The sequence below is a fragment of the Mustela erminea genome, chromosome 3 (assembly GCF_009829155.1).
Source record: "Mustela erminea isolate mMusErm1 chromosome 3, mMusErm1.Pri, whole genome shotgun sequence".
NCBI classification, from domain to species: domain Eukaryota; kingdom Metazoa; phylum Chordata; class Mammalia; order Carnivora; family Mustelidae; genus Mustela; species Mustela erminea.
Window position 1 is genome coordinate 145,140,587 of NC_045616.1, and position 15,340 is coordinate 145,155,926.

General features: G+C 33.8%; 1 protein-coding gene across 1 annotated transcript in view; it reads left to right on the forward strand.

Moving 5' to 3' along the window:
• CDH10 (cadherin 10) overlaps nt 1–13,688 on the forward strand; it is a 173,986-nt gene extending 160,298 nt beyond the window's left edge. The window contains exons 10-12 of the mRNA XM_032337712.1: nt 4,248–4,356; nt 9,755–10,006; nt 12,617–13,688. Of these exons, the coding sequence (XP_032193603.1) occupies nt 4,248–4,356; nt 9,755–10,006; nt 12,617–13,107 (852 nt within the window). The 3' untranslated portion in view covers nt 13,108–13,688. The remainder of the gene's footprint in view (nt 1–4,247; nt 4,357–9,754; nt 10,007–12,616) is intronic.
• Nucleotides 13,689–15,340: the final 1,652 nt, after the last annotated feature.

The following is a 15,340-nucleotide window of genomic DNA, read 5'->3' on the forward strand; positions in this document are numbered from 1 at the left end:
TGGCTGAAGAGAAATGCTCTTAATTGGTTTGAGTGCTATCTTCACAGAAGGAAGCTGCATGTTATAAATAATAATTGGGAATCAAATGTGTTTTATTAAAGAAAGAGGAGCCATCACAAAACTACATTGTGTTTTGACATCATTTGATGCTCCCTATAAACATCAATGTCATTGTTACATTTTTATGCAAATTACGTTGTGGGATAACACGAATTCTTCCTTCTGAAGATTCTAACAGGAATTCAATAGCCTGTCTATTGTTTGAAATGGTGAAATTGCTGCAATTGGATTTATTTTTTTTATTTGAAAATGTTATGGAAATGTTTAATTTGGAATATTTAAATGACAAAGCTACTTCCGACCTACTTCGTAATGAAACAGTGTTTGCCCTGGAAATACCATTCCAAATAGTACTCTGCTTGGAAGGCTCAGCATGATATAAGTTGAAGCCTTTTCTCTAAGAGATAAATTACCCACTTTACAACTGCCGCATGCATTGCTCCCTCTATGGTTATTCCATTTGATTTTCAAGAGATATCTTTTCAGAGCATTTGAGTCATTTAAAATACTGATTTCCAAAAGTATTCAAAATATACAAAATAAGGGATTGTGGGTCTTTTTTTTTCCCTTATGCATCTTTGAAAAATAAAAACTAAATCTGGTTCAGTAACTTTATAATTTGGGGATTTTAGAAACCAGTTGGCATATTGCAGGAAAACAATAAAATCAAAGACAATTTTAATTTAAAAAGTAGCTTATCTGGACAAACTTGATAAGAATAACATGATTAGTAATTTTTGTCTAATCAGCTGAATGTGCTAGAGCTTCCCATAGTAGTTATTTTTAATAAGATCAGTTTGTTAAATGTCATTTTGGTCTCCTGGCTGATGAATGGTTGTTTGAACTAAATAAACCATTATGTACTCAGTGATGGAATTCTAGGTTGCAACAGCCTAGCAGGCAAAACCAAGGGGGTTATTTGGGAAAGTCCTTCACCAAACCTTCCTTGAATTTTATATTAATCTGTCTCCCCTCCTTCTAGGGATGTTACAACATTGTTAGAACTCGCGGGTGTACTTTAGTTATTTATAGAGTATTTCAACCCACCCAATTCTCCTCTGAATTAAGTACTGTTTTATTAAAGTGGCACTTTGAAGGACAGCATAGGAAATGGTTCCCTCTGTTTGGTGTGTGGACAAAATGAGAAGACAGATAGAGTTCCTTTTCTGTCTATTCTCTGCTCTAAGGGTAGGAGACTTCCCCCTTTGGAAAAGATGCAACTTAAAGCTGATGTAAATTCTCAGTCCCCTCTTGCACCTGAACCAGGCTACCTCACTCCCTGTCTTATCCACCTCAGAAAGAGCATCTTGGGAAAGGAGAGGCGAGAAGACTAGCTGTTTCATTTTTCTTTTATTTTCCCTCACGCATGTCTCACTCCTTCAGTCAATAAGTTTTACTCCTTCAGTCAATACATTTCAATAATTTTTAATCTTTATGGGAAGAAAGAGCATTTCAGTCTCCCAGATTTTGCAGAGTCTCCCCAGGGAGGACTGCTGCCTACACTTACCCACAGATTGTATCTAAGCTCTAGGCCTTTGTCAGACCCCAAATATCCTATTACATATTTCCATGGAACAATGTTGAGTTACTTCCCTAACTGGTACTCTTTCCACTGAAAAAGCTGAAACATTAAAACTTAGGGACCAGTTTTCTTACTTAAATATTTTAAAATCCCGTCATCATCCCACACTCCATTACGGTATGATCACTGAAAAAAGCCTTAAGTTTATTTGAGATTATTTTAGAATAGCCTAGTAAAAATGCAAAACATTTATATAAGAGCTAAGGAGATTAAATATAAATGATTTATCTGTGTCTATTCTTCATGTGCTCAAAGATGAATACTGGACATCACCAGTGCTTTTACTTTTCCCCCATAATTGTGGCAACCTATTATATTGGAAATGAGTTAAAATGAACTTGACTCCAGGAGGAATAAATTGCAAGTGTTTCTATAGAAAGACCAGGTGGTTTTATCTCCTTCATGTTGCCAACTTCTGAATTCTATTTTAGCACATACATACATGTATATACATACACATATATGTACATATGCCTATGTATATGTTATATCCATGTATATATGGTACATATACGGAAACAAATAAACAAATATACGCCAAAACAAAATATATTTGATCCTTGAACAACTCAGGGGCTAGTTCCTTAATAACATTTAAGAAAATATATCAGTGAATTACTAATTTTGAAACCAACAATGCTATTGTCTTTTATTCAAATAACATATTAATTAAGAATTTTTGTGTAAACCATTATAACTTCTTACAGATATATGTACAGATATGGCCATTTTGTTCTCTGAAATGTATTATTTTGGTTTATAAATATAAACTGAAATTGTAATTTTGTGTGTGTGTGTGTGTGTGTGTGTGTGTGTGTGTTTTGGTATTTTTTTTTAATTTGTTTTTTATTTTCTGAAATAGTAATTTTTAATCACAGTTGAAAATGCATATTTATTATGAGACATTATTTTTTTTGTTTTAAAAGACCGTTAGCTCTACTTTTAAATTTCTATCATTTTGTATCTATATATGTGCTAAAATATTAATCTTAATGGTATATATATAAACATAGAAATTTTATTAAGTCTACTACCTTACTTGATGTTGTTTCTTTTATGTCATTTTTTCCCTTCAGCTTGTTCTTAAATCACTAAAAATAAAATCTTTTAGATTGCTTGACAACAAGTCAATCAAGAATGATTTTGTAACTGAATTGAAACCTCTTAAAGGGTATTAACTAGTACTTTTTATACATTTTTCTCTTTAATTCCTTCACATATCTACACATATGTACCGTTTTTGGTCTTATATTGGATAGGTAAGCAATTAGCAATAAATCCTTGCTTTCTACTTAATCTTGAATTACCATTAAAACTTCATTAAATAAGTTATGTTATATTTTAAAATCTATTTTTAAATTACTCAAAGTTTCAATGATTTTTTGGGCTGCTTATTCCTAAACATTTATCTTTGTTTGATCTAATTATATTTCTTGTATTATTTTGAAATCAGTGGCTAGAGTTGTAATTAAATAGTGAACAGCTAAAATTTATCACAATTTTATTTTTATAAGATAATTTAAAAGAAAATTTAATTGAATATTGAAAGGTTAAATAATTCTTTATTTTTTACAATTATATAATATTTTAAACTTGAAATCTCTTTTTACAGCAACAAAACATCAGCAACAAATATTTTCATCAAGTATTGACACCCTGTTAAATAAGTCAATGTGGTAAAGCACATTCTTTTCAGTTAAGCATAAATTTCACCATTTATATATGGTATACAATTTAGCAACTTCTGACGTTCTCTTGCAAAATTAAGATATGCAAAAAATTATATAAAATGTTATTATACATATAAGTTAAGGACAAATTCTATATATATACAAAAAAGTACATAGTCATAAGGTACATATATATTTATATAATATTAATCATACATGTTCAAAGTGATCTAATTATAGTAAAACGTGTTACATTTTATGCTTTGTTACCAGATAGCTCCTTATATTGTATCTTATCCTAAAATAAATCAGAGATGATTATAAAATAACCATTTTGCATGTTACACATATATTGAATTAAAAAATGTAATTTTATTGACAATGCAAATAAAGTGAACCATTACTATTAAAGTAGATCATAATCTTTAAGTCTTTCCTTTAAAAAGTTTTGCATGATATTATCTATGAAATCTATACATTCTTTGAATAGTTTTCACTTTTGATAAGGAGAAAAGCCATAATCACAATAGGTTTCTAAATTTTTCCTCCATTAGATAAACCTTTCCAGATCATTGTTTAAATACATATGTAATAACCTACTCATGTCAAATACTATATCTAAGTTAATAAGACTGCAAAGAATATAATATTGCCATTTATTATTTTGAAGAAATGGATAATATTTGGGAGAAGTTGAGAAGGAGGGAGAGAGAAATAGAGACAGAAAAAAGCAGAGAGGAAGGGAGAGAGATATAGAGACTTTTTTAAAGTCAAAGTAATAATTAAAAAGATGGAATAAAATAAAGATTCATGCACAAGGAAGAAAATCAACTGCCTTGAAATTTAGACAAAAGTAAATGTTAAAAAATTACATATTGTAAAGCAGATTATAACCACAGATGTTTGATAAATATGCATTTTTCTTTTTTCTGCAGCTAATACAGACTATAAGCGCAGTAGACAAGGATGACCCTTTAGGTGGACAGAAATTTTTCTTCAGTTTAGCTGCTGTCAATCCAAACTTCACAGTACAGGATAATGAAGGTAAATTTTAGAACATCATCATTATGGTTTCAGATGACATTAGCAAGACCTTTTCTCCAAAGTAACAATCATTTTATGTATTAATGTACTGATCTATGTTACAAAATGTTGTTTTCATCAGACATCTAATGAGATATTAATTTCTTTCTTGACCATATTCATTCTCTTAAATTTCAAAACAATAAAGATGTGAAAGAGGGTTCAATATGAGTACTAGTCAAAAGTTTGAATCTTGAAAGCATTAGAAAGGCTGGAAATAATCAGACACATGGGGTAGAGAAATGAATGATTCAGTGAGATCCTTGTGCAATTTCAATGAGATTTAGCGGCAACATATTCACAAAGCCAAAAAGGCATGGGATATGAGTGAGAAGAAGTGTCCATATTAGTCTGTGAGGGGTTTCACTACAAAGGCAGTTGCAAAGGTAAGATACACAATTCTTCTGTACAATATATAAATTTTATAATGTCTCTGTGATTAAAATGTACTGTTTGTATTTCTTATATTCCCCAAGAGGACAAAAACATATTTTAGAGGAAAAAATATGAAAGTGGTAACTATTTTTAAAAAGCTGAGAAGCTTTATTCTTTGAAAATATACATGGTAATTATTCTAGCCTAAACAAAAGTATATAGTTAGAGCCTGTTTCCCCTTAATAAATTTATGTTAAACTAATTATATCAGCTAATCTTTCTTTAAAAAGGCATACTTATCTTAGATGGGGGTAGATATAGTTATTCTTAAAATACATTTAATAACTACATTGGCATATTTATAACACCTCCGTAACAATATATATCCACTGGCAGAACCAAATTGTTCTATCACCTCTTGGTAGCTTTCAGAATATCAGAAAGAAGTGTAAGATAATGGATAGTTTTCCATTAACCCAGTTATTGTTTGAGGTATTTGATACAGCAGAAACTACACAATTCAGTTGAAAAGAGGGCATCCACTGGTAACATCTGTTTATTAAATCAGTAGTTAATTCAGTAGTTTCTGAAATGTCTCTTTTCCATCTGAACATCTGATGTTCCTCTGAACATCTAAAATAATTGCGATGTGAAAAATTGTCATAGAGTTGGCAGATAAGATACAAGATGTCCAGTTCCATTTAAATATCAGCAAAACAGCACCCATCATTTTATTTGCTCAATCTGGCATCCTAAATATAGAACTTAGATTAGTCCCTGGTACTGATTTGACAATATTATATCTCTTTCTAAGTGCATTTCAATTTGCTTTATGTTTCTGTTAAACTGAGTCATGGATCCCAACAAGCCATCCTCAATTTCCATCCTCAATGGTCAAAAGCATAACTGTATGATGACCTTCTGAATGTTTAATAAAATGATTTGAATAGGATGATTAGTTTAGGGTAAAACTTCACTTTATTCTTCAATGTATTAAAAGTATTGTAGGCAAAAATAAGATTTAGAACCTTTTGAAAAGTTAAAAAAGAATAAGACAAGAAGATTCTAAATATACCGATATGCCAACATCTGTTGTTTCTTCTGTTGTTGATTTTAGTCATTCTGACAGGTGTGAGGTGATGTCTCATTATAGTTTTGATTTGTATTTTCCTGATGATCAGTGATATTGAGCACCTTTTCATGTCTCTGCAGGCCATCTGTATGTTTTCTTTGGGAAAATATCTATTCATATCTTCTGCCCACTTTTTAATTGGTTTAGTTGGGTTTTTTGTTTTTGTTTTGTGGGGTTGTTTCTTGGCTATTGAGTTTTGTAAATTCTTTATATATTTTAGATAACCCTTTATCAGATATGTCATTTGCAAATATGTTGTCCCATTCTTTAGAAAGCTTTTTAGTTTTGTTGACCATTTCTTTTCACTGTGCAGAAGCTTTTAATTTTGACAAAGTCCCAATAGTTTATCCTTGGTTTTGTTTTCCTGGTCTCCAGAGAAATATCTAGAAAGAAGTTGTCATGGCCAAGTCAAAGAGGCTACTGTCTGTGTTCTCCTCTAGGATTTTTATGATTTCAGCTCTAACTAACATTTAGGTCATTTAGGTCTTTAGTCCATTTGAAATTTATTTTGGTGCTTGACATTAAAAAAAAAAGAAGAAGAAGAGAAGAAGTGTTCCACTTCCATTCTTTTGCATGTAGTTGTCCAGTTTTTCCAACACCATTTGTTGAAGAGACTGTCTTCTCCTCCTTGGATATTCTTTACTACTTTGTTACACATTAGTTGACTATATAGTTACAGTTTCACTTCTGGGTTTTCTATCCTGTTCTGTTGATCGATATGTCTGTTTTTATACCAGTACTGTTCGGATCACTATAGCTTTGTACTAGAAGCTGAAGTCTGGAACTATTGCATTCAGCTTTGCTTTGCTTTTTCAAGTTTGCTTTAGATATTTGGGGTTCCATACAAATTTTAGAATTGTTTGTTCTAGTTGTGGAAAAATGTTGGTGGTATTTTGGTAGGGATTGTATGAAATGTGCAGACTGTTTGGGGTAGGATAGACATTTTAACAATATCTGTCCTTCCAATCCATGAGCATGGAGTGTCTTTCTACTTCCTTGTGTCACCTTCAGTTTCTTTCATCAGTGTTTTATAATTTTCAGAGTATAGATCTTTCAACCCTTGGTTAGGTTTATTCCTACGTATCTTTTGGTTTTTGAGAATTGATTCCTTAATTTAATTTTCATTATCGATATATAGAAATGCAACAGATTTCTCTACATTGACTTTGTATCCTGCAACTTCACTAAATTCCATTATCAGTACTAGTGGTTTTTGGGTGGAGTATTTAGGTTTCCTTATGGGGTATCATGCATCTGGAAACAGTGCAAACTTTACTTCTTCCTGGCTGATTCTGATGTCTTTTATTTATTTTTTATTTTTTTTTGGTTGTCTGATTGCTGAGGCTTGGACTTCCAGTATTTTATTAATTAGCAGTGATGAGAGGTGACATCCCTGTCTTGTTCTTGACCTTGGAGGAAAAGAGTTCAGTTTTTCCCCATTGAGGATGATATTAGTTGCGAGTTTTTCATGTATGGCCTTCATGATATTGAGATATGGTTCGTCTAAACCTACTTTGTTGAGGTTTATTATGAATGAGTGTTGACAATGATGTGGAGAAAGGAGAACCCTCTTGCACTGTTGTTGGGGATGCAAACTGCTGCACCCACCCTGGAAAACAGTATGGAGATTCTCAGAAAGTTAAAAATGGAAGCACCCTGTGGTATAGTAATTGCACTACTAGTTACTTACCCAAAGAACATAAAAGTACTAATTCAAAGGGATATATGCACCCCAGTGTTTATAGCAGCATTATCTACAATAGCCAAATTATGGGAACAGTCCTAGTATCCATCAACTGATGAATGGATAAAGAGGAAGTGCCATACACACACACACACACACACACATATATACATATTTACATATATACATATATATACATATACATATGTGTATATATATGTACATATATATACACACTTAGCCACCAAAAAAGAATGAAATCTTGGCCATTTGATATGACATCGGGGGAGCTTCAGAGTATTATGCTAAGCTAAATAGGTCAGTCAGAGAAAGACAAATACCGTATGATTTCACTCGGTTGTGGAATTTAAAAAAACAACACAAAGGTATAAAGGGAAAAAGAGAGAGAGAGAGGCAAACCAAGAAATAAACTCTTAACTGTTGAGAACAAACTGATGGTTATCAGAGGGGAGGTGGGTGGGTGAACAGGTCCTGTAGGTGATGGGGATTATGGAGTGCACTTATGATGAGTACTAGGTGTTGTGTAGAAGTGATAAATTACTAAATTCTACACCTGAAATTAATATGACATTGTATGCTAACTAAAATCTAAATAAAAACTTAAAAAAAGAAAATGGGAAAAACATATGCCCATATGCATATAAATATTTATTTTAGTGTAGGTTTGAGAATGGAAGAATTATACCCTAATACTTTTTGGAGGATAAGTCAAATTTGCAAAATGCCAGGATTAAATTTATTTTTTAAATTTGCTTATGTACGTCTTATATTTTGGTAATCTTCTTTCCTAGCCTTTATAGTTAACTGATATAGTAGAAATGACTTCTTACTAATAATTTAGGAAATTACTGCTTTGTGTTCAACAACTCTACCTGCAAGAAAGTTTCACCTTTTTTTCCCCTGTCATATTTAATTTAGCAACTAGCTGACTCACTCCTTTCCCTACATTAGCATTTTGAGCAGGCTTACCGGATTGGCTAAAGAAGACTAAATGCATTAGATAAACAGAATAGGAAATTATCATCCGTGTACATATTGATTTTTTTTTTTAAATATTGATTATAGAGGGTTAGGTGAAATCTTTTTTGTTAAAAGCACAACCTCAAAAAAATAAAAAAGTAAAAGCACAACCTCCATTGAAGGATACTGGATGTTACCAGATAAATAAAATATCTGTAGCAATATACTAGTTAGTAGGATGCTTGGGTTTTTTAAATCCTTACATCTGCCTGTGCATTTATCTAGTAGTCCGCATCAGTTGCCAGATGGGTTATAGATTGTATTTGTTTTAATGAGTAGAAATCAAAAGTTCAGAAACATTAAATAACTTGCTGGGACACCTGGGTGTCTTGGTTGAACGTCCCACTCTTGATTTAGGTTCAGGTCAGGATCTCAGGGTCATAGGATCGAGCCCTGCAGCAAGTCTGTGCTCAGTGTGGAGTCTGCCTAGAATTCTCTCTCTTGCTTTCCTTGAGCCCCTTCCCCTATTCAGACTCTCTCTTTCTCTCTGAAATAAATAAATAAATAACAAATAAACAAATAAAATACATAAATAAATAATAAATAAAATCTTTAAAACGAATAAAGAAAAAACAAACTTGTTCACCATTGTTCATATATTGTGACTCTTGAAGGATTTCGAGTGTGTGATTGATTAAAAGCCAAACTACCCATAAAATTTATTCGTTCATATTTTTCTTCACGAGTATTGGGTTAATGTGTATATTCTGTGTGCGTGTTTGTATGTATAAACATATATGCATATATAAATAGAAAACACTCACTATGATTTTTTTTCTTGGTATGCTTATTTGTGTTTTCTGAAAACTCTGAAAAACAGTATGCCAGTATCCTTGCTATCCTGATAAAATGTTCACTTATAAAAATTCACCATCTTAAGAGCATTATCTGCCAAAAACTTGGAAATCAAATAAATAAACAGTCATAGTCTGAGACTCCTCAAATTACCTAATTTATCTTATCAGTATTTTAAAATGTTGCATTGTAGGCATGTTACGGGAAAACCGATCTTCATTTTATATTTTACATAAACATCTCTTTACTTGGCTATCAAGCCACGGGGATCAGCATGAGAGAAATTGACGATCCCAAGCCATCTGTAATCTATCTGTTAAAATTTATTTTAGATAATACTGCCAGAATCTTAACCAGAAAAAATGGATTCAATAGACACGAAATAAGTACGTATCTCTTGCCTGTGGTGATCTCGGACAACGATTACCCGATTCAGAGCAGCACGGGCACGCTGACCATCCGCGTGTGCGCCTGCGACAGCCAAGGCAACATGCAGTCCTGCAGCGCAGAAGCCTTGCTCCTCCCCGCTGGCCTCAGCACCGGCGCCCTCATCGCCATTCTCCTCTGTATCATCATTCTGCTGGGTAAGCGACCTCATGGAAAACGGGATAATTTCCTGGACTGTTTGCGTTAGTGTATTTGTGGATAAGAGATTCTGTGATGAAAATAACTCCTCCCCCATTAACTCCATCATCGAAGAGAGACCTACATGAATGATAGGATGTTGTTTATATTAAAATAGTTTATCTGATCAGATATTTATTGCCTTTCTTTCAGAAATCACGAGACTGAAAATTAGAGCTGTCCAAAACATTTTTTCAAGGTTACACAATTTCTGAGTAACTCAAGGCCAGGTACTTCACTGTCCGTTATAGCTAGTTTTTTAGGAAATGTAAAGTTTATTTCCAGCTTTTTACTGGTATGATGGCTGGATGGAGCTTTTCCACTGAAATCATGTTAAAATAGCCCTTTACCTGGTTCACCTTTCCCTGAAACAATAATACTTGATTTTATAACCTGGAGCAAATTGCTTTTTAACTGCTTTTGAATGAAAAATCAGATTAAGTTTATTCTCCAGTTGCATTATCCTAAAACTATTGTGTATATTCCTATGACCCTAATCAAAAAACATTGTATCTGACATTTTAAGAAGCAGTAAAATGAACTTGGGTTTTGGAGCCAATATTAGTAAGTTTCATTAACCTTATTATTAGAACATTTTTTACTGGGTAAGATCGTTTGGCTGACAATAAACAATCTAAGGTTTAAAATCTTTACATTATGAGTTTATGTGTGTGCATGAATATATGAATTTAAGCAAATTTTTTTGAAAGACTTGAAGAATAAATGTAATTTTTTTTCTGTCTTAGTGGTGGCCTATTTATTTTTTAACTACTTTGAAGGTCAAGGATACTTACCAGTTGATTAAAACCTTATTATTACTATTAATTTTTTTTTTTGCATTAAAAATTTCCCTTGTTTGCCCTTTCACAGAAGCTTGAAGGCAGGTAGTCTGACTGTCCTGTGTTAATAAAAAAGAAAAAAGCTAAGAGCCCTCCCCATACTAATGTAGTTCTCTTAGTTCAGTCCGCTGTAACCATACCATAGACTGGATGGTTTTAACCACAGAAATGTATTTCTCATAATTTTAGAGGCTGGAAAGTTCAAAATCAAGGCACTGGCAGATTCCAGATTTGGTGGGGGCATACTTCCTGGTTTCGATGTGGCTGTCTATGCTGTATCCCCATAGGACAGACAGCAATTCTCTCTCTTGTATCTTTTCATAAAACCACCTAATCCAATTCATGACAGCTCCACGCTTTGACTTAATTACCCCCTAAGCATCCCACCACTTCTAAATATCATCACTTTGGGGATCTGGGCTTTAACATGAATTTTGAAAGGACACATTCAGTTCATAATAATAAACCCCATATCTTTTAAATGTTTCTTCTAAAGAAGCTAAATAAATATAGCTATTTCATCATACATATACCTGTAAAATATTTTTCCTCTCTTTTCTTATTTAATTGAATTCAGATCTGTTTCCTTGAAAATTATTCTTTTCAGAGATCATGTCCAAAATGTTTGGAAATAGTGAATGAGAGTGGAAAATTAATACAGTCAGAGAAAATTTAACATTCTCCTGTCTTTTATGCTATTATCATCATGATTAGTAAAATCATTATGTTGCCATTAGTGATACCTTCTTAGGTATCAGTAGTAAGGAAATGTCATTCTTTTTCTTTTTTAAAAGATATTATTTATTCATTTGACACACAGAGATCACAAGTAGGCAGAAAGACAGGCAGGGGGTGGGTGGAAGCAGGCTCCCCACTGAGCAGAAAGCCTGATGGGGGGGCTCGATCCCAAGACCCTGAGGTCTCAACCTGAGCAGAAGGCAGAGGTTTAACCCACTGAGCCACCCAGGCGTCCAAGAGATGCCCTTTCTGAATGATACACATTGCTATTTGTAGATCTCCTGTTGTTTGAGATATATCTAGCTAAGTTCCTACATGCTTTCTATAGGTAATTCAATGTAGAAATTGAAATTTACTTTTTGCTATCGCGTGACTGGATAACTTTCTTTTTGGTCTCATGTGTGATATACATTTCTATGTAATACCCCAGAGATGGCTAAACTGGTGGTATACATCCATCAGCAAAGCTATTTAACCAAAACCAACACTGCATTTTGTGAAGCATGTTGCCTTTTTAATATTGTACAAGGATGTGCAAAATAGGAGCATATTTTCGTCCTTCTTAATTGTTTTACTTGAAGCCGAATTCAATTTGTGTCTATTTTTTATGTAACACCTTATGTCACCATTCAATGCAAAGTATAAATAATGTCTGTACAATAAGGAACTCACTTCAAACAGTTCTTAGAAAAATAGACACAATATCACACTGCCTTTGAGAACTATCCCAGATGGCTTTAAAAATGCATTAGAAACACGGCTTGCATACCCCACCCACCCTGGCTAAGCCCCCAGCTGCCTCTGCCCTTTCCCCCACCAGCACCGATGGAAGGACAACATGAACCTGAAATCCTCGCCTGTCCCGGAAAACCTCCATCACTTCAATTCCTCCCCAGTACTTTCGCTGGTTATTTATGCAGTGTTTTAGATGGCCCACTAATGAATATCCTTTTCTCTTTTTTCTTTTCTTTTCTTTTTTTTTTCCTTTTCAAGTGATAGTAGTCCTGTTTGCAGCCCTGAAAAGACAGCGAAAAAAGGAGCCTCTGATCTTGTCTAAAGAAGACATCAGAGACAACATTGTGAGCTATAACGACGAGGGTGGCGGCGAGGAGGACACGCAGGCCTTTGATATCGGCACCCTGCGGAACCCCGCGGCGATCGAGGACAAGAAGCTCCGGCGAGACATCATCCCGGAAACTTTGTTTATCCCTCGGAGGACTCCCACGGCGCCGGATAACACGGACGTCCGGGATTTCATTAACGAAAGGCTCAAAGAGCACGACCTGGACCCCACGGCGCCCCCCTACGACTCGCTGGCCACCTACGCCTACGAAGGGAACGATTCCGTGGCCGAGTCTCTGAGCTCCCTGGAATCGGGCACTACGGACGGGGACCAAAACTACGATTACCTCCGCGAGTGGGGCCCTCGGTTTAACAAGCTGGCGGAGATGTACGGTGGCGGGGAAAGTGACAAGGACTCGTAAGCGAGGACCTGCGTTATCTGCTCGACCCAAGCAAGAGGAAGTAACTTGACAGACGTCGTCTCCACTACACAATATTTGATATTCAGGAGAATTTTCCTGCCACGCAGCACAATTTTTTCCCATTTCCTTTTTTAATTTGTTCATTAATTACATTAATTTTTTTTTTTCCTGTAGGATGTCTCATGGAATATATACGAAATTTTATTTAATCACTTCCAAGAGCCAAAGCTATGGAAATTCAGTGTTGTCCATCTTAGAAATAAAAGATAATTTTTCAGAAACACGAACAGGATAGTTCTCCCTTAAGCAACCTCACGAACAAGCCGCTTCTGTTAGATACACGTCCTGCCCTTGCCAATGAAGCTTTTAAAAAGGTGAAGAAAAACAATTTAAGGTATATCCTGTTCTGTACATTAAATTAAAAAGAAAAAAAAAAGTACATGTGGTGTTAGTAGGTGTGATTTGCAACCTGGTATACAAACATTTGTGCAATTTCATTTCATCAAATTCTATCTGCTAATGTTTTATATTTATATTTTTGTATTTATTTTTAAAAAAAAATAAACAAGTTTTTACAACTACCTTGGCTCCAGCTTCATTTTTTTCCCTAGGAAGAGAAAAGAAAAATTTTTTTAAAAAATTTATTTGTCAGAGAGAGAGAGAGAGAGAGAAAGACAGCATGAACAGGGGAAACAGCAGACAGAGGGAGAAGCAAGTTCCTCAGTGAGCAAGGAACCTGATGTGGGACTCAATCCCAGGACCCTGGGATCATGACCTGAGCCAAAGGCAGATTAACTGTTTGAGCCACCCAGCTGTCCCACCCCTAGGAAGAAAACTTTTCTTTATGGACTCACTGTCTTGGTACAAATGACAATGAATGCAGAAATCATTATAATTACTATGCAGACCTTTAGCCAAATTAACAAAATCTAAGAAGAACTGTTTCTCCACTGAATTTTTGTTATGTTCTGACTTGTGAAATAATTGCCTTAGTAAAAGTAATAGTCATATATAGACCACTTAAAATTTATCCCGTAAGCCAATTTAAAACATGGCCATCTTTATGCTAATTATCCCAAAACATCAGCAATATAGTAATTTCATTTTCTTCTACTCACTTAAGTAATAACTGAAAGAATATAACATTTTCTTATTTTTGTATGACATTTGTGCTACTGAGGGTTATAGGTAATAATAGTTTAGACAGATTTTAGACTGAAATAATCCTTTAATGGAAAATATACTTACCTCCCATGGTGACTTTGAAAATGCCTAGTAATGACAGTAATAATGCTGCATATGCCATTAAGATATAGCAATGTGATTATGTCAAGTTTTCAAAAACGCATTACATATTTATTTGTAATTAAGTCTGTTTTTCTGTCAATGAATGATTCAATAGAGGAGGAAAAAAAAAGTACTGGTAGTTAATTAACTGGAGTTCCTGAGATTCACAGAGGCCAACTGCCACCAACTGATCTCTTGTTTCTCAAGCTCCAAACATGATTTATTTATAAATGGAGCACTCTGTTGGGCCTGCGCTCGGAAGTCACATTCCCTGCTGAGTATATCATAAACAATACCAAAGATTTGTACTTTCCAATTAATGAAAATGCTATGCTTTTGGAGGGAGAGTACAATATTGACATATCCTTAATGCAGAATTATTTATTTCAGTCTTCTTGAATGATGTGTTTTTGCCCCCCACCTTACGGGGTGAAAGGAACACATTTCTCTGACTACAGACATTTTAGTTTGCATGGTAATGTATTTATAAAAGAAAAACAAGGCATGTGGTCTAAGTTAAAATTAGTCACATTAGAAGGGCTGTCAAATCAAATCATAGTAAAACTCAACTTGTATGACTTCTTATATTCCAAGAACCCATTCATACAACTAGAAGGCTGACTGTTGAAAGGATGGGGTTTAAAGGGGGAAAAAAAAAAAATGAAGTGAAGGGAGAGAAAACCCTCAATACCCTAGGATAATCCATTCAAATAAAATCAACAAAAAGTGGAAAAGTTAAAAGAATGTATATCTTATGAACATTTCACATTAATTATGATTCAAAATATAATATTCATTTGATTGAAAATTAGTGTAAAAATTTCTAGTGTTAGCTATTTTTATTAATATTGCATATCAGTAATTGGAATTCTTATTTGAATATTTTTAATTATCCTCATTCAGATAATTTCAAACTGATATTAACTTGCCCTGTCACTTATTTCAT